This window comes from Oryzias melastigma, linkage group LG24 (genome assembly GCF_002922805.2).
Source record: "Oryzias melastigma strain HK-1 linkage group LG24, ASM292280v2, whole genome shotgun sequence".
NCBI lineage: Eukaryota > Metazoa > Chordata > Actinopteri > Beloniformes > Adrianichthyidae > Oryzias > Oryzias melastigma.
Window position 1 is genome coordinate 4,310,063 of NC_050535.1, and position 21,463 is coordinate 4,331,525.

A 21,463-nucleotide genomic window follows, 5' to 3' on the forward strand; every position below is an offset into this window, starting at 1 on the left:
TCATCAAGCCAATGACAGGGAAAAACTGCATGTGCTAATCAGGGATCTTCAACCCTCAGGACGTGGAGTGGACCAGTTCAGATACCAGTACCAGTATCCTAACTTACTACCAGTACCCTCACCCTATTCTTGTTCTGTGTCCGTTACTATAACCAAGATCTTTTAACTCACGGAAGGGCCATACATTTGAAAATGGATCCAATGCATTCTCCCTCCCAACTTGTCAGATAGGGATGCATGGTTTGGGTTCAATTTTTGACGTTTTGGGTATCCCCAACTCGTCGTTTATTGACATGCTGGCTGTTCCCATCAAATCAGGGGTCCCTAACCTCCAGGCTGCGAACCGGTACCAGTTCGAGGGGCCGCTTGGTTACGAGCAACAGACACTAACCAGGGATCCCCAATCCTCGAGAAGCTAACAGGTACCAGTACGCTCACCCTATCCTGGTTCTGCGTCCGTTATCACGACCGGTACAGCATCCAGTACCACGTCCCGAGATCTTTTAACTTGCGGAAGGGCCATACGTTAAAAAATGGATCCACCGCATTTACTTTTTGACGTTTTGGGTGTCTCCAATTTGTCTTGTATTGATGTGCTGGCTGTTCGAATCAGGGGTCCCCAACCTCCAGGCCGCGAACCAGTACCGGTCCGAGAGCTGCTTGGTAACAGGCCACAGATACTAATCAGGAGCTCCCAACCCTCGGGACGCAGACTGCTCCCGGTACCCTCACCCTATTCTGGTTCCACGTTGGTTACCACGACTGGTCCAGCGTCTGGTACCACGTCCCGAAGGTTGGGGACTTGTAATTTAACCATAAGTCCATATAAGTCAAATTTCTTGACCATTCTTGGATCGTTTTAATGACTCACTGTTATTCTGGTTTTTACAGGCTGTTTTTTTTAGGCTTTTCATCTGTCTAAGTGGTTAATTATTATGTTGATCAACCATATTTTGACCTTTCTGATGAATAGAAGATTGACTGCAGTCTACTGTAGAACTGCTGTCTTGTCATCTCGATTGATTCCTCCGCTTGTCGTATAATTATCTCTTAAGACAAAATGATTAACATCTAGCCAGCCACGCTGTAGTTAATTAATCCAGCATGATTAATTACTGTCATCCCACACAATGTCTTGCAAGTCAGTGAATTTTCTTACCATACAGGTTTGTGCTGCTCTGATTGCAGGTTCTACATTGAGGGTTTCTCACAGGCTGACCCGGTACGTGCTCCACAAGCTTACAAAACATCTCGGGACCATTAGAACCGCAGGTGGCATTCGCCTTTATGTCTGCCATGGTAGCCAGATTCAGCACAGCAGGGAACAGTCCTGAAAGAGAGAACAAAACACACCCAGGAACACTTATATAGGAATCAAATTTAAAGACTCTGATTCATCAGAAAAGCAGACAGACTTTCGACGCGCTCATCACATCCTGCTTTGCATCTAAGTGTTATATTTGAAACATCATCGTGTCGTTTTCATGCCGTCTTCCAAGTTTAAACGAGCCAAAAAAATTTCTATTTTCATTGTGTTGCCATTTGTACTGACATTATGAGTTATTAGTCTGGAACATGAGGGGGTGGGAAAAGGTTCAATACCTTCCAAGTTGTTTAATCTGAGTTTATTTTTAGTTTAATCTAATGCAGTCTGGATCTCTTCTTTTCACTTGGTGCAAATGTATAAAGTTTTGTCTTTAAAAATGTTCACATTATGAAATGCTTTAAGACCCACTTTAATGAAAATTGAATTTTTTTTTTTCGTTTTCTTGCAGCATTTTTCTTATGGTGGACAACATATAAGAAAATTAAGCCTAAAATGAAAGTATTTCTTTATGAAATCATTGTAAATCAGAATAGGAACGGACAAAAAACATGTAGTTAGCAAAAGCTTGCAAGTAAAATGCCTAAAAGAGACTAGATCCATATACATCGTTTTTTTGGCTTCAATAAAAATCATAAAGACGGCACTACAATGGACACCAGAAGGAAAAAGAAATAGAGGACAGTCCATTATCACCAGTAGAAGTCGAGCTGAAGGAATTTGGACTGTCAGAAATGGAAAGATTACTACCCTAAGCGTCTTAAGGTGTAAAGGGCAGGAAGTAAGTAAGTAGTTCCAATAATCCTCAGCATTTTTGTTGCACCGCTAATGTTTGGTTGGGGCTGTGAGGAGCTGTAAGCAAGCGGGAGAAGGTGTACACAAAGGGATGATGGGAAGTGTGGGAAGATTCCAACGGTTCACAACTCAAAGGTGAATCAATCAATCAAATCCTTTATTACTCCCACAATGGGGGAACTCCTGCTGATCTGCAGAAACTATGTCCTAGAAAACGACACAGATTTTTTATTTTGGCTAAAAAATTCCATAATCATAATTAAAAGACCACATTGAAGACAGATCAAAAGATGATTGAAAAACAAAAGTATCTGAAAATAAATAATAGACACCGATCTCATAGGATTTGATAACATCTTGGCTCAAAAAGAAAAATTATTGCCAACATATTATTTTCTGTATAAAGTGCCAAAATTGTTCTTTACTCATAAAAGTTAAATTAACTTTGATTTCTTGTACCAAAAGACAAATTCCATGACCGGGGTTTGGGCCTCCGAGGCACTCGCCTTCGACTGCCACCCAAAACACATGGCACTGAACCCCTTCTGAGCTGTCCTGCAGGAGGTGACCCCACTGGAAAGTGATCCCACCTTGCTCCTTCAGGCTGGAATGACCAGGCCCGTGGGAGGAGCCAGGAAGTGCTTGCCTACAAATCCCAACCCCAGGCCTGACTCCAGTATGGGGGCCCAGTGACCCCAATCTGTGCGATGCAACGGGATCTTTGGTTGAGCTTCTCATGAAGGGGTTCTGAACCCCTCTTTGTCTGGCTCATCACCCAGGACCTGATTGCCATTGGAAAAGCCCCAGACAGCATGGCTCCTGAGATCATTTGAGCACTCAAACCCCTCCACCACGTTAAGGTGGCGGTTCAAGGAGCCGTACAAGAGGTACAACTGACTTTCCTCCAGAGGGTGGCTGGGTGGTTCCTTAGAGATAGGGTGAGAAGCTCGGTCACCCGGAGAGTGTTCGGAGTAGAGCCGCTTCTCCTCCATATCCACAGTTGGGGTGGCTCAGTCCAGATACCTCCTGGACACCCCCCCTGGTCAGGTGTTCCAGAGACTATGTCTCTTGACTGGCCCGGGAAGGCCTCGGGGTCCCCCCAGAGTAGCTGGAAGAAGTGGTCGGGGAGAGGGAAGTCTGGGCATCTTTGATCAGACTGCTGGCCCTGTCCCGGATGGATGGATTTTTTTAATGTGATTCCAGTATTTATGAGATTTGGTCCCACCTAAAATTATGTCACTTCAAAACAATAAAATAAAATCTCAATCAAAATTTTATCATCAAATCTCTTTTACATCTGATTTTTATGCTAAATTATTTTTAAATGAAATCTATAAATACAAGCGTCTTCTGTGTTTCTATCACTTTTTGTGGAAATATTTCCATGAATTAAGTCTAAAAATAAGCACTGATGTGGTTAAACAGCTTTTATTCTAATCATTGTCATGTGGAAACATTCACCTAATAATTTATCACTCCATGTTTTACGATGAATTTACCTCTGCTGGTACATATATCAATATAAATGCAGCATAATCATCTGAGTTTCATAGCTAAACCCTGAACTCCTCCTTTGGCTTCTGGACGCGACTCCGTCATCAAGTCACGGCTGTTTGCTTCACCAAAAAAACAATCTGCAGAATCATTTCCACGTCTTTCAACTGCAGTTGTTGCTCGTTTGTTTTGTTCCCATAGTAAAACCACATCGGAATTTTACGAGTGAACGACAAGCTCGGTTAACATAAAAGTATTGGAGGACGATTATTCATACACATGGTTCACATTTCCTGTCTGGATAACGCAGATTGTGTGAGAGATCAGTTGTAGTTTCGTGTCAACACACGTAGCTGCGCACAAATGACACACAATTTATAAAGGGCGACATCTAAGTGGTGTAAAAGGACAGGGGAGTTACTAGTCAGTCAGTGGACAGTCCGTGTGTTGTTTCCAGATGAGGCCAGCTGTTTGGCCAGATGTCAGCACTGGTGAACCGTGAAGAACATCTGAGACACTCAAAGTCTCTTTTCTGCACACAAACACACCCAACTACACAATCTGTTCCCAAAACTTTAGTAATGATATCCACAACAAGAACATGCCACACATTAGGCGACCTAAAGCAAAATTTCGTAGAGTGTTTTAAAAAATGTAAACATCTGCAATTGTTTAGGTTAACACTTTGCCTTTGTTTCAGTGATATGTTCAAGAGGATTGCATACATTCCACAGATGAATTTGCTCTGAACAACAAAGATCTCTTACAGATGCTTGGAAGTCTGTAAGCTGTGAAGAAACACAACTATCAGAAAAGCCACAACAAAGAGTCTCAGAGCAGTTTGTGTTGGCAAATACCATGACAGGAAACTAAAATGAGTCCATTCTGAAGAAATAATCATTAATGTGGTGCAAGAACCAGGAAAACCATGTCTGCTCATGAGTGGTCACAAAAGTGACAGTAGATTTCTGAACCACTAAGAAAATTAATCCAAAGCTTGGAGGTTTTTCCACACAAAACCTTGCAAAATATCTACACATTTGCTCAAAAGACGTAAGAAATTTGGCTGAAATTCTTAGAATAACTTTTGATTTAGCTCTGACTTCACTGAAAAATAATGTTTTGTCTTCACACTCTTATAAGATGAGATGACAGTGAAAGCTGGAGGGCTACTCGGTTTCACTTTTCAGCCGCTATTGAATCAAGGAGACAATGACGACTTGTAGTTCACACACTCATTTATTCCTGTTCATATTTCCTCTCTGCTCTGATAACCATGGTCCTGTGTGGCTGAATGTGCTCGCTGGCCTCTTTTTTTCCTTAAAGTGTCTGTTATGTTGAAGAATTGTCTGTTGAAAGGTTCCTGATCAGTTCGAGATAAACTGAACCAGTGTAGAGATATTTCATATTTACTAATAACTGAAGATACTGTAGCTGGATTAGGAATGAAACATTTTACTGAACTCAAATTTAGAAATCTTCAACTTCAACCACAAACTTAAAAAAAAATCCTCATAATTCTAAGTTGAGTTTGCCTTTTTGCTCCAACTGATCCAGGGCCACCTAGTTTTCCCAGAGATTCACTCACTTTACTCATTTTCACCAACTAAACCTTCAGACCTAAAGGGCAAAGATTTCATTCTGAAACATGTTTTATTATAGCTGAACTACATTAAAGTCCATTACATCAAAGAATTGACAGAAAAATTAAAATTTCTAAGTAAAATGTTATTTTAAACCCTTTGATGAAATAAAAAATACATATTTCGTTTATTAATGAGATATAAATGATATTAATTATGACATGTTTAGTGATTGATAACTTTTTGCTCCGAGCAATTTTAGGTTAAGATGCAAAAAAATATAGGAGCAGTGATTCGAATTTGATACATTTTTAACCTGGTGTAACTGTATTCTAAATAATTAATTATAATGATTTGAAAAACAAATAACAATATTCTCACCGTAGAGTTTTTGAAATTAGCTAAAATTTTTCCGCTAAAAGCTTCATGGAAGCAGCCATTTTGAGAGGAGCAGGAAAAGCCTCTCTACTACCCCTAGTGGATTGTGTATGTACTGCAGGACAGAAAACCAAGCCATTTAAGGGGGAAAAAAAGTCTTTTACATTTTAATTCATTTTTATAATTTGGGGCAACTTCTGCTAGCTTGATTTAAAGGCATTTATAGATTACTATCTCCTATTTATACTAGGTATAGTATTTTTTTTTTTGCAAACCCAAAAGCAACTTTTCTTGCTCACATATTTTAGTTCATCCTACTGACTACCAACAATGCAGATTTGTCTGTAGAGGACATTTCTAAACCTGATTATCTCCCAACCACTATATACTACTGAATTAATTCCTCTTTAGTATTAACAGAAGACATCTGGGGCTTTGCAATTATACCAAATGTGAAGGAATGGCTTCTGGGAATTGTAGTTTTTGGTGGATTTAAACAGCTTTTTTTTTTTTTGGTCTGGCAGTCTGAAGGTTAAGACAAGAAAAATAAGTGCATAGTCATGTAATTGCAACTAATTACAGTGATGTCACTGAAGAAAAATAAAAAATAATAACATTAATTATTACTAACTTAAACTCAAAAACATCCACGTGGCAATTCAGGTGCTTTATCAACTAATTCTTTAGAAATCCAGTCAAAAATCCTTTTTTTTACATATATTACCTACTTTCTATTGCTCATACACGCACCAACTAATAGATTATTTAAATTAAAAAAGTTTTATTAATATTTAAGCGTAATTTTAATCATAGATCTTTTATTCTAAAATGAACAAAACAGTAATCTGCTTTGTTAATGTAGATTTTAGAAGAAACCACTCACATTGAGCAGATTCCACAGGATGACAGCATCATCTTTTCATCTTATAAAAGTTTCTGATCATATTATGAATGCAGCTTTATAAGCTTTTTCCGTCATGGTAGTGGATGACTCTGTCCTGCTGGCCTGTGTGCGTGCACGCCTTTGAGAGCGTGTGATGGATGTGTTGTTCCCAAGTTTTGAGGCTAGATGTATGCTTGATGGAATAAAAAGGGGGTTGGAAAAGACAACATCATCTCTCTCCCCGTGTTTCTTTGTAACTTTCCATCTTCATCCCTCCATCCAGGGCTGCTACAGTCTGTGAGAGGGACGTGGCTGAAGGGGGAGGGAAAAAAATAAATAAAAAGAGTGAGTAAGAATGGTGGAGCGCGGGAGATTGATGGTGGGATTCCCAGAGAAACTCTGAGATTGTTGTTTAAAAGGGTCGAGGCCAGAAGAGTAGTGAAGAATAAAGCTGCCGTGACTCCGTAAATGCAGTTGCACAAACACACACAAACGAAGAGCGTCCATATTTATGTACTGAGGAACATCCAACACAAACCATCAGACAAACTCTAAGAATGCACAGGATAAACAAGAATATTAAACAGCACCAACTACCACAGCAGCATGTTCAAACGTCTCGCGTGTCTCTGGGAGACAGTTGTCTCTTTTGAATATATTTGGTTAACATTGTCTTGCATACGTTTGTTAAGCTTTTGTTTATTGATAGACACGGTATAGACAGTGGTCATGTCAATTGTTTGCGTGGCGAGATTAGATAGAGATGTTTTTATATATTCGTGGAGACCCCTTCACACCTAGTACTTTTCACACTTGGCTCGGAAAAGTGCGTTCAAGCACCACTTCCGATAGAATGAATATATGTAAATGCACGTTTTGGGCTTCCTCATTCAAAATTCTCGCGTTTACGCGTGGCCACGCAAAGTTTCTACAACTATTCTCGGGCTTTACATGCAAGTTGAACCAACTGAACTTTGACCAATCAGGGACTCGGATTTGGTGGTGACGTATGAATGGCGTCTTTTCAAAACACTAAAGTGCCAACCGTTTGAAAATCAATCGTAGAGGAGAAATTAATAATTGTGAGTTTGTGGCTGGCTGAAATTATACAACACCAAGGCTAAATCCGAATTCTTCCACTATTCCTATGATTTCTACCTACCCTCAAGGCTTCATCCCTACCCATATGGCTTCTCCCTACCCCTATGGCTTCTCCCTACCTATCTCTATGGCTTCTGCCTACTCCAATGGCTTCTCCCTACCCCATTGGCTCCTGCGTACCCCTATGGTTTCTAACTATCCTGATGGCTTCTCCCCACCTTTATGGCTTCTCCCTACCCCCTATGGTTTCTCCCTACCATTATGGCTTCTCCCTACCACTATGGCTTCTCACAACCTTTATGGCTTCTCACTAACCCAACGGCTTCTTCCTACCTCTATGACTTCTCCCTACTCCTATGGCTTCTCATTACCCCTATAGCTTTTCCCTACCCCTATAGCTTCTCTCTACCCCAATGGCTTCTCCCTATCCCTACATTTATCCCTCCAAATGGGAGATAAATGGGAAAATAGTGTCTTCAAATTTCAAACCCTCAATGACATCATCAATAGTCACCAGTTATCTACATTAGCGGAAAGCTGCCAGTGCTAAGAAAATTCATAATATCAGTTTTATAACTTTCAAAAGTTATGCTAAAACAAAAAACAATTACTTATATTAAAATGTATACTTATGTGCTTCACAGCCCACCCAGGTCAAGAAATGTGTTTCTCCTATCATCCTAGTGGCAGAGGGATATGCAACAATGAATCCCTATGGCTACACCTTAAAAGACAGATTTGGACACCACTAACGCTCCAAATGCCCATACAATTGAAGAATTCAGATTCAGCCCAAATATTTCATTAATCAAAATAGAGCTGTGAAAGAAAAAAGATTTGCACTACCTCTACATTTTGAACCAAGCCTCCTCCAATTGTAGGTACACGCACTAGTATGGGGCTGTGACAGTCCAGTGTGAAGACAACAGGGTAAAAGCACGTTCAAAAGATGCCCATTTAGTACATTCTTGAATGCGTATTATATGTCTAATTTGTCCTTCCCACATTATTTGTTACCATCTCAATCACACTGTACATAAATAGAGCAAACACAAATAAAAGAATGAGTGAAAGACCCAAAGAAGCAACTTATTTTTATTGGGACGCGTGCAAAGATGCTGGAAAGGTGCGGAGGCGGAGAAGTTTGTCCTCTGTAAAATAGTTTTCCTGACACTAAACCGTCTCATTGATTCCAGGTTAATGAAAGCTCGTTACTGTTTCCAATGGCAACGAACAAAAAACTCTAAGCAAAGTTAATTTATAATTGCTTAGACGGGGATGTCATGATGAAGACTTTTAGTGAAATTAAAATCATAGTGTTTAATGCTGTCTTTTAGTTTTAGCTCACTTTAGCATTTGTAATATTGTTTCTTTGAGTTCATTAATCTACTGAAACAACTCAAACTTGGATGTTAATATTAAAGCCATATCTGAATTCTGGGATTTCTCTTTTCTTTCTGGTTTAATACAGTTGTAATGTCAGTTTGGCAGTTCTTGGTTTATTTTGGGGAATTAGAATTCAAGCTTTGTCAACACTTTTTGTAGAAATTAATTTGTTTTTCCTCTCTGTGTCTTGAGGGAAACTTAGGATTTTAAAAAGTGGTGTCAGGGAGGAGGTTTCTTTAACCCTTTTGGGAAATGCAAAACAAGATATTTCCCTCTCTACCTGATGATTCTGAATAAATTATTATCTAATTTTAGAAGTTTATCACAACAAGGGTAGCTTATATTTAAGATTTGTTGTTTGTTTATCTGTTTGATTACATCCTGCAGCAGATTATATGTATATTTTCAATCTAATCACACATCAATGAGCCATTCTATGAACCCAACAAATATTTGATCTTTATTTGATTTTATAAAGTGACATGTGGACAGGTGTCCTTTATCGAGGCCTTAGTTTCATGATAATATTTAAATATCAGTTTAATATGTGGATTTTTTATCAAGAAACCAATATTTCCCAGCATGCATCAACCCTTAGCTGATATATTACCTTGTTTGATATTTGCAGGTGTTAATAAATTGTAAGAATCGGAAGTCACGTAACAAAATATGAAAACACAGTTGGAACTGATGAATGTTTCCAAGCGTGTTAGTTCGCACATTAGTAAAGCTAATACTACAAGTGTCTATGCAACAATGTTTACCAAGAACAGAATTAATTTCAAACCAAGACACAAATCTTTATATTGACATGGTCTTCTATTACCTGAATTATTTTAAGGAAACACGTGTAACTATCCAAAATAAAGCAGATAATGGACAGCCAGTTTTCTGGTGATCCCATTTCCACAGTCACTCAACATTTATCTGGTTTGGTTTGTGCCCAAGTGAACAGTTTCAGTTGCCATTGCTCTAATCTAGGACATTTACAAAGAAAAGTTACAACTTTCAGTCTTAAAATCCTGCACACAAGGACAGCAAAGTCATTTCTTTTCAAACCCAAAGTAAACCAAACACACACAGAGTTCCAGCACAGGAAATCTTCCTGAGAACAGGATGTTGTTTTAGTTTTGATTTCAGCTTTCCATTAAAAAGCCCCAGAGGTCAATAAAACAGCAGTCAGCAGATGTAAGGGCAGATATTCAGGCAAGAAGACACAAGTAAACATTTGTGTAAGCTTTTTTTTCATTATAACAATCCTCGATAAACATATATATTCATATACAGCTCACATGTGTTTACAGCTACACGTAAAGTCCTTAATTTTAGAAAATGTATCTAGACCTACACATTCTCACTCCCATCTGTTATATATGGACGTATGGTTCGGGCCGCTTCATGTCACTTTTTGATGTTTTGAGTGTCCTCAACTCGCTGTTTTTTGACGTGCTGGCTGTTCCCATTAAATCGGGGGGTCCCCAACCCTTGGGACACGGTACCAGACCAGTATCGGATTAGGGTACTTGGAACAAGTGGCCGTCAGACCGGTACAGGTTCTTGGCCAGAAGGTTGGGGACCCCTGATTTAAAAGGAACGGCTAGAAGGTCAAAAAACTACAAGTTAGGGACACCCGAAATGTCAAAAAGAAACACGGAGGAGACCTGAACTATACGTCCATGTTTAACGAGTTGGGTGTGAGAATGCGGTGGTTTTGACTTAAGCCTAAAATTGGATTTTTGAGCATTTCTTTATTCAAATAGTTGTGAAACAGGAGCAGACGAATAAAAATTCAGTTTAAAAAACGTTCTATTTCTGACATAGAAAGCACACTGGATGGGCAACAAGACCCTTCTCCACTCCATCCTGATCCAGACAACTAGATTCTTTGTTTTACTCATCTGAGCTGGATGGCTCTGATATTTGTCACCATCTTTGTTCTACCGGTGATGTTAGGTTGGGGATGTGAGGGGTTGAAAGTTAGCAGAAGAGCTCGTAAACAGATACAGTCATGTGAAAAAATTAGGACACCCTTTGAAAGCATGTGGTTTTTTGCAACATTTTTAGTAAATGGTTATTTCATCTCCATTTCAACAACACAGAGAGATTCAAATAATCCAACTAAACAAATAAAACTGAAGAAAAGTCTTTTCAANGTATCAAAAAGCTTAATTGTATTGTATTGGTTAAGGTTACAGCCATATACTCTGAAACTTTAGACGTGTAACTTGTTTTAAATTTCTGTAAAAATTGAAATTGAAAATAATATCATGTTACAATAATTATATTAGACATAAACTGATATTTTTTAACTATTTTTAATAGGAAATTAAATAAATTATTGGACACATCTGCAAAATACCACCAATTATAAATGTCACGTTCAGCTGGTTAATATGAAGCCATGTCTGTCAGAAACGCATTAAATATTTCTGATTATCCCCGCCTACATGTTTTTTTGTAATGTCAGTTCTAATTTATAAAAATCTATTTTAGTTAATCAGGAATCCTGCTATGTTGGCTTTACCTCAGTGGCCTCAAGATGGAAAAAAGGTGTTTATATGTTTAATTCTTTGTGATCTTTGCAAAACTTGTCCTCTTTCAGACAGTCAAAAACTCAGACTAAACAGGAAAGCCACGAAGTTATAGACAGTTAATACCCTATTTACATGCACTCCCACTCCAGAGCAAACACACACTCAGTGACCGGGTCGTGTCGTGTTGCCGGCTGTTGTTATTACTGCATCTCAAGCTGCGTCTATATTTATCTTATCAGTTTCTGCTTTTGCAAAATTTAAAAATTTTTTCAGCCTTAGCTGAAGAACAAAACTTTAATTAATTACAAAAAAACGCTTTGGCTTAATTGCTGGAACTCATCTCCCAGTTAGAAAAATTTAAATCCACAGAATTCATCTTTACAACAACAAGTCTGATTAGTAATCTCGAATGTATCCAATTTAGCCCGTCTGATTCATTCAGGAACCAAAATATGATTATCAACAAAGAAACAAAGTAATACCAGTTCAACACACGCCAGGTTTGGCAGTCAAAAGTCGCTGAGCTTTAAACCTGTTACAGGGTTCTGGCAGAATTTCACTAAAATCTGACATCTTCTTAGTCATATTTAGCAGATTTCACAGTGCTCTCCACCAGCTGTGCCTTATGCATGTTTGCTGTAAATGGATCAGGAAGACATAAAAACAGTTTATACACAGTTCTGGCCTCGTAAATGAGGGGAATATCTAAAGTGCCCCAGATCAGTCAAAGCAACACAACAGCAGCCAAGTGGAAACACATGCTCATCTTCAGACACCCGAAATGCGAACGGCGAGCCAAAAGATGTTTAAGCTTTTGAAAACAGGTGTGAGATCAAAACCTTTCGTTTCTGACACGATCAAAGGAAATGAACCTGTTTCGGATCAGATCTGTGTCGGGTCGATTCCAACAGCCTTAAGGTACGTCCACACCGCCCTTGGCAATGTGCGTTCAAGCAGCCACTTTCAATGACAAGTCTATGTTCACAAATGACTATTTCAGGGTTCCACATTCAAAACGCCTTTGTTTATGTGTAGCTACGCAAGTTTCTACTATTGTTTTTAGGCTCAAACTTTGACAATTCAGGGACTCCACTTTTGGTAGAGACCAAATTGTGAAAAGGGGCCATACATTTGAAAATTGATCCAATACATTCCAACTCTCAACATGTAATATAGGGACGTATGGTTCACATCATATTTTGGAGTTTGGTGTCCCCAATTCGTTGTCCTTTGATGTGCTGGCTGTTCCCACTAAATCCGGGGTCCCCAACCTCCAGGCTGCGAACCGGTACCAGCCAGACGGCCACTTGGTAGCGAGCCACGGATGCTAATCAGGGGTCCCCAACCCTCAGGACAGGGACCGGTACCGGTACCCTAGCCTGGTACTGAATCTCAAGGTTTGGGGACTCCTGATTTAATGGGAATAGCCAGTACATCACAAAACGACAAGTTGGGGACGCCTTAAACGTCAAAAAGTGACATGGAGGGAACCCAACCTATACGTCCAAATGTGACGAATTGGGAGTGAGAATGTGTAGACTGATCATGAGGAGGAAAGCTACTGTAGTTTGAGCCCGGCTGGAATTAAATGACACAAAGTCTTTCATATATCATAATAGATCTGTGAAGAGAAAAGACTGGAAAAAGATTCTGGAGTTTTGCACCGTATTGACACGTTTCAATAAGGTGGATATGCTCTGGTAAACAGTGGAAAAAGAAGAAGTAGCCCCTCCCTGCTCGTCCAGTGTGAACACAATGAACTAAAATTGGTCCAAGTATGAGGGTTTACACTGGTCAACCTCCTTACAGGTGTAAGTGACTAAGGCTTAACCCTTGTGCTATCCTAGGTATGTTGATGTTGGTAGTGGGGTCATCTGGACCCCACAAGACAGCGTGTGGAACTTATTTTTCCAATGGTTTTTGACTTTCACTGGTGTACATGGCAGACATAAAATCCTGTCCTCCTTCATCCACATTTGTCATGAGATGATAACACGTCAATGTAAGGCTAGGGTCATCTGGACCCCATAAGAGAGCACAAGGGTGTTGACTAGCAAAGGTGTTGGGAAACTGCCTATTGATCATGTCAGGAATTGTTGCTTAGTATTTACCTCACATTATCAAATCATAAAAAAGTCGTATCTTTATAAACTCATCCCATTTGTGGGTTGAGTTGCTATTTTTTATATTTTCCAACCTGTTTAACATTTGTCTTGATAAGGTCATCCGCCTCCGGAGCAGCTTGTGATACGCTCATATTTTAGCACAAATTTACAAGTATTAGTCAAGTATCTCTCAATTCTCACTGTTGTCATCATCAGCTCGACCTGTTTCTTTTATATGCAATTCTTTGTTAAACATTCAAGGTTCTAAAAGAAGAATCAACTCGAAGACCTCCCTGTTCCATATCGTCTCTCCTTTCTGATTACACTTGTAGTTGGTATGGATGACCCCATACATAAGCCTTTCCATAAGGTATGGTAATATATGCTTTGACTGCTGGGGGTCATTTTAGAATCATCCTGCTCTCTGGTGGTTGGATTAACTTGTGTATTATTAAATAACTGATGTTTTCCAGTGTCTTTCTATGTCTCCCATCAGTAGAAGCAGATGCTTATCTTTACTGAGCCTGTTAATGATGGAGAGTTTTTTGCTTATCTTCAATTTAGAGAAACTTTTTCTCTCCACTGTCGCCCTTTTCTTGCTCAGTAAGAGTGTAAGTGCCATTTTCTGAGAAATATAACTTGCATTAGAATTTTATTTAGGTGATTTCATGTATATTTTGTTTCTGTGACATTTGGAATCTGATGATGGTTTTGAAATGGTTCTACCGCCAGTTCATGTCCATTCTATGTGCTGTTTTCGAACTTTTTGTCAATAAAGATAGCATGGACAACGACAGAGTGAGACTGTCGTTTTTACCGTGTGCGGCTACAATGTCCATGCGTGTAAACCAGAGCTTTGTCTTTGTCCTTCTATTGAAGAAGTTAAAGAACCGAACCAAAAAAAGAACCAAACCATGGTAACAAAAGATTAATCTCTGGGGATTACACCAAAAACCCTCTGCAGTATTTACAGTAACAGTCGGCGGCGACGACTCATGTGATAAAGGGTTAAAACATTTTGTTTTATTGGAATAATTATAATCTAAATGTTTGAAATTATTAGGATTATAAAAAGCAAAACTAATTTGAGCAACACTTAATACATTTTCCTTCTATATATTGCATTAAGACAATATTGGCTAAAGAAAATAATTTATCCAATAAACAGAATGCACTGAATATCATGGCTGTGAATATACACCAGGAGTGTTAGGCATGTGGAATTAAACTATGTAAGATGAACCAGAACCTGAAGTAAGTTAAGTGATTGAAAAAGTATTTAATTACTATGATGAGGCAAACAAGTTACAGCCAATTTGGTAAATTTGAGATGTATTAGTTACAGAAACTCTTAAAAATAGTTGGTTAAATAATCAAGCAAAAATAAACACAGTTAAAAAGCACAATCATTAAGTTGATATAATACTAATTCATGTCTTCGATTATAATAAAGCTCTTTAAGGAGAATCTGAAATAACTAATCGATTCAGAGAAACCCTCAGCCAGTAGTAAATCTATCTTCACATTCTACAAAACTGATGAAACTGTAATGAGATCTCCCTTAAATCACCCACAAGAACCCTTCACAAAACGGGTGTGAGTGTTTGCACTTGTGTATGATTTAAGACCCAGTTATTAGAGGCAGCCTCGGTAAGTACTCATAGTCCAACCTGCAGTGAAGGCCAGTATATAAACACTCACAACCGTGACTTAAATAGTATCTAGAGAACATGGGGAGGTAAGATTAAAAAATGTCAGTGAATAGATTTATGGGACAAAGAAACTTGACCTCTTGGTCAGAAGACAACTTGATTTTGGATTGGAGACAACTGAATATTTTCTTCAACAATTTATATATATATATATATCAGCTATATATAAATTTATCAGTGCAAATTAATAAATCAAATTAACTGTTTTATTGTAAAATCAAAAATTGTCTATATTTTTAAAGCATTTACTTTTTTTGCTGTCTTTAGAAATATGAAGCAAACAATCGGAAATAGAAGCTCCAAAAGTACTGAAATTATTTTATTTTGAAAATATTATTAGACCATCAAATATGCAGTATTTGTTGGTGTAAAAGTATAAATCTGAGGTGATTCTATCATTCTAAAGGTCTCATGGGTGGCAAAAAGTCTTTAAAACGAATTAATAGGCTCAAAGAAAGTGTCTCCTCAGCTCAGATGTTTCTATAAACTCATATCTGAAAATCTGCATTAAAGACCTTCTGAAACTCAACAGAGGGGTTATTAACTCTTCACCACGTCGAAGGTCTTTCTTGATGGTGCCAGTGGGACCTATCAGAAACCTTTAAGCAACCAGAAGGAATCCGGAACAGATGTTGAAATTCACTCAACAGGCTCATTTGAGGCACAGACGAGACCTTCTACTCTGGTATCCCCCTGGATCATTAAGATCCCTGGAAAGCAGCAACTCATCCCAGAGTTTAATAGATTAATAACTCCTTACACATAAAGGATTGTTTCATTTTCTGCAAAAGATGGTTTTACCATTAGTCGTCTTTTTGAGGTTTTTTTTTTTTAACTTTGCTACTATAATTCCCATGTTTTTGTGGCGATGTTTAATATTCATCTTTTTACAGTAGTACAACCCCAGCCTCTTTTTTAATAAACATTTTAATTTAATAATTTCAGAATAAATCTGAAAACTGTAAGAAATAAAGCTTAATTTAAAGTAGTACATTTTGTCATTTTTTCAGCAAAAGTCACAAAAAATTAGATTAAAGTGTTTTTTTATGTTTTATATCAAATAGCTAAAGTGTATGGATAAAAAAAAAAACAAGGTCTAAACAAGGTGAAACATGTATTAAAAAAACAGGCGAACCTCCACTTAAATATATCCAGGGATTTAGTCAGATGTATCATATGTGACATCACAAGTCTATTAACTGTTTTAAAGTCTCCATGTTAAATTTTGAATGAAAACAGTTGCTTATCATTTTAAGCAACTATATTGCAAACCCCATTGTGATACTAAGGGTTTAAAACAAATTCCCAGCATTCAAAGTCATAGTCTCAAACTAGGAGGTGATTATTTTTAAAGGGTTTTATAAAATGCTAAAGAGTAAAAAACTGATTTTCCTTATTTCTATTTGGTGACTTAAGGCCTTGCACTCTCCATATGCAGCTTTTTGAAGATTTATTTTAGTCGGAATCTGTGGGTCTGCTTGTCTTCCGAATGTTTTGCATTAGACTGGCCAGAAAATAACATCATTTTCTAGAAGCAGTGGGTAAGGGTCACAGGAGATGCTGGGTAATTGGAAATCCAGATGGATGAGCATGAGCTTCCAGGAAGAAACAGTTACCACAGAGATCAAACCGAACACATTCTAATGCTAATATTGTTCATCTGTGTCTGTGCTCTTCTTTTATTCCTTCTCATTTCTTTTTGTCCTCCTATTTTCTTGAAGACTTCTTCCCTAAACTCGTGGCTATTTCTGCTCTTCTTTTCTGTTCTCCATTCAGCTGACTGATGAATGGCACTGCGAGGAACAGGAAACTGTATAATTAGAGTTTAAAGGCCACGTCCAAGGGGGCCAATCAACTAAACATGTGCAAAAGGAACAGCCAGTAATCATGTAGAACATTCACCACACTACTCATTTCAGTTGCTTTCTTAAAAAAAAAAAAATCACTTTAGTGAGGGGAAATTAAAAATATTTTTTCGTCAGCCATGTAGATGCTGGCAGAGTGGCTGCGATCTCTAGATTACTTCTCATACTTTTACAGTCTGCTAGCAGCCGATGCAGCCCAACAATCAAATTCAATATGGACAACATCGCTGCGAGCCAACGAAAATAACCAACAGATGTGGAGACCTGCTTTACACATTAATTCACCTTCCTGAAGCAACACTGCTGCCTTTGACTTTAGAATTAACCCTTTAATTCTTTCGACTACCATAACAACAGTTTATATAAGTAGCATAATTCTCAGTGGATTCTGAAGTGGAGAAAAGCGGCTTTGCAAAGTATTAAGATGCTTTTCTACGCATCAAAATCTGCTGATTCAAGATGAGGGTTGAAGAGTATGTAAGAGCCTGAAATTTTGAGGTAGTGCCGGTCATCTCTCCAGTGTTAAAAGGTTAACAACCAGGAATGTCCCTGGGCATAGGCGACCTAGGCGGATGCCTAGGGTGCCATAGTGAAGGGGGTGCCAAATTACAGTGATTATTTATTCTTTGGAGAGCGAAGTGCATGCGGCATCCGCTCTCTCTTGCAATTCATTTCAGCTTTTTCTTTTTTTTTTTCCATCATGGGTAAGTTAAGAACCTAAAAATATGACCCCATGTTCTGCTAAGAAGAAGCAAGTAGTTAGTAGGCCTACACTTCTTTAATCTATCTGTTGTTGTGAGTGTTGTGATTGTATGTTTATTTTCATCTCTACAGTCTGTTTAGATACAAAAACATGATCGCATTTGTCAAAAACTGTGTCTTATTGTGAAAAATGTGTTATATTTAGAAAATAAACCAAATTTTATCATGTATCTTGATTTAACTTCCTGCCAGAATTGACACCAGATGCCAAAACGATCCTGGCGTGAACCACACCGTAGGTTAACAAGGGCGCCGAATGGAAGCGGCCTCCGTTCCGCACCACTTCGCGGCCCTTCCACGTCCAGTGTAAACCAGGCGTAACACCGTTTAGAAGTTTAGGAGGAAGAAAAACTCTATATCTGGTAAATGTGAAAAGATGCAGTGATATATGGATCAGAGGATGGTCGATTGACCATTTCGCTTGTCAATGCATGACAATTTTAATTGTGGATTGATTAGTCATTAACTAATTGTGGCGGTATACATACATATATATATATATATATACACACACACATATATATATATATGTGTGTGTGTGTGTATATGTATATACATATTATATATATGTGTGTGTGTATATATATATATATATACACACACATATATATATAATATGTATATACATATATACACACACACACACACACATATATATATATAAACATATACATATGTATATATACATATGTATATACAATCAATTGGCGTATTGGCCACCTACGGTTTATACACATGCTTTTATTATATGAAATGATGGAAAGTATCACCAATCTATTCTTGGTTTAATTAGATTGAAAATTTCACACTCATCCAGTTAAGTTAGGATCAAATCAAAAGTGACAGAAGACAAAGTGGAGTGAGAACGTTCACCTAAGCTGAAATAATTTAAAGAAATGTATTGGTGTATCGCGCAGAAGAAGCAAAGACCACATCATCCTTCATGTTGTATTTGTTTTCGCCGAAGTTCAAATGCATAGTTGACAAAATGTCAGTTCCTCGCGCTCCGTCTTCACCTGCATGTGTGCCGCGGTGTATGTGTGTGTAAAACACACCGACTGTACTGTGTGTATTGGAGTATATAGCATTCATTACAGTGGCACTACAGACAAACTGCTCCCTGGATAGACATTGATTTTCACCCAATGGATCTCACTGTTAGCAAACCTAATAGCTTGGTGGGTAATGGGTACATGTTATGAATGAGCCCCTACGGGCTGAAGAAGAGGGGGAAAGAAAAAGTAAGAAAGAGAAAAAGACGTGGACTAACAGAAAAGACAAAGTTCATAAAAGGAGGAACCTTAATGAGTGGTTATAAAAAAATAGAGCCTAAAGTGAAGAAACAGGAGTGAATTAGGAATGGAGAAACAGCAACAAAAAAGAAAATTGATCATATGTGAGTTAAAGGGGACTCGCTATTTACCATTACAGCTAATAGGTTTCAAAAGGAAGCACGCCGTTAACTAAATGGATAGTCCCTGAATGACACATTACCATGTTAGAGGCTGACTCCCTCACCGCTGGAACTCTGGTTTCTCCATGCATTACCAGGGCTTTGTAAAAGTGTGAGTTAGACAAGAGTGTAGATCTGCTTACTCAGCAAATACACATGTATACAGAAAAAAAAAATCACATCAGCAATCTATATACTGTATCTTGTTAGAAAGGAAATACAGACTTTGGCAGTGTTATTACAATGCAGCATAAACTGACACAAGAAAATATGACAGAAACACCAGAAGGTACTTTGGTTGCTTCTCATTACTGAAAAGATGGAGATATCATGGAAAAACATTATAAGCACATTTGGTTCACAGCTAATGGTTTTTTTCCCAGCAAAAGCACAATGTCTTTGAGTGTTTCTGTCATGCAGAATGATGGGCACTAGGGGAAAAATGCAAAATATTTGTGGGTACTTGCATATGTAACCCATTTTTGCTGTAAATATGTTAGACGCCAGATGCAGTAGAGACCAAAGGCAGGTCATATTGTAAATGACCATGATTTCTAGTCAGTGTGCAGGTCTTTTACTGTGGTATAATTACTAACTATGACGAGCTGTGTCTATGGGGGCCAAAGACCAAACTAATGGTGCCCTGGATTTCTAAGATCCTTGCTTTTGGTTGAGATATAAAGAGATTCAAGTTGGCACAAACTCCGAATGGATGAAGCTAGTGTTTGGGGTTGGAGGGGGCTAATGAATGTTAGTCAGTGTGATGTCTTAATGTACTATAAAGTAAATGTTAGAGAACTGAAGAACAGCCATCATCTCTAATAGCTTTAAAGTGCCACTCCAATCATCTTCTGGTCCGTTGTCAAAGCGTTCCCAGTGGTCTTTTAATTATTATTATGCCATTTTGAGCCAAAATAACAAAAAAACTGTGTACTTTTCTAGGACATAGTTTATATAGAGCAGCAAAGGTTCATCAGAAGTTCCATTGGCATGGAAGTAAGCCTCCACTGATATCCCATCAACCCTTAGTTTACACTCTTTCCAGCCCCTAACAACCCCAAGCTAAATATAGTGGTGCAACAAAAATATTAGAGTGATCCAACTGTACAGCTCAGACGAGGAAAACGACGATGTTAATGAATCTGAATTTTAATAAAGAAATACTCAGAGATCCTGTTTTAATCTTAATTTTCTCTAAATATGTCCTCTATGATGAGAAAAATTATCTACCATAAAATCTGCAGAAAGATATTCATTAATTTGATGTCAAAAATTGTTAATTATTCTTTTTAAATATAGTTGTAGCATACTTTTTGGTGGTTTTGGTTTTTCATTCTTAACGATGTTGAGTTAATCTATAATAGGGCAACACTTTTTAACCCTTTAACACCAGAGCTTCAGATCCAATGTTGACATTCTCTGAATTATAGTAACTCTTCAGTTGTCAGCCCAATTAATGTATTTCCAGCATTACGCTAGTAAAGTGTTTATTCAATTAACGTAAAAGTTGCTTTTGCATCGATAATACTGTAAAGTTTTGCATATTGGTGCAAAGCAGCTTATTTTCGTATTAGTCCATTGGCATTAAATTAATTGCGTAAACCGTCAAAGATCTAAGATAGTTTGAACAAGAAATCTAAAGGGTCCAAGCATTTAAACTACCCCTCCAAAAACATCTATAGTATTGCATCTAGAATCAATTCAAAGTGGAACATCTAAAATATTATAGTATTTATTTCTTAATTCAATATAACAAATTTTATATTTAAAAAAATTACAAACTTCACAGGACTTAAAGCCCATCTACAGCAGATACAGAGAACCATGACTGTTCAAAAATATTAGTCCTGTAAAGTTTTGTAGCCTGAAAGACTTAAAAAATTTTATGTATTATTATACAAAGTTTGGTCATTAATCTTTAAAATCCTAAAGAAATGATAGATATCAAAAACAAATGTTCTAAAAGCCTCTACAGTGTTTGAGATATTTGTTCGAGATTAATTTAATCAGAATCTCCACAGGTTTCAAGGTGTCCAGTGATGCGTTTTTTTTTTTAAATAATTAGAGTTCCACTTCTAAAAAAAAAAA

General features: G+C 37.8%; 1 protein-coding gene across 1 annotated transcript in view; it reads right to left on the reverse strand.

The window, feature by feature from the left end:
- Positions 1-21,463, reverse strand: part of lama2 (laminin, alpha 2) — a 179,570-nt gene that overhangs the window by 140,011 nt on the left and 18,096 nt on the right. Inside the window, exon 2 of the mRNA XM_036210649.1 lies at positions 1,160-1,330. Coding sequence (XP_036066542.1) covers positions 1,160-1,330 — 171 coding nt within the window. The remainder of the gene's footprint in view (positions 1-1,159; positions 1,331-21,463) is intronic.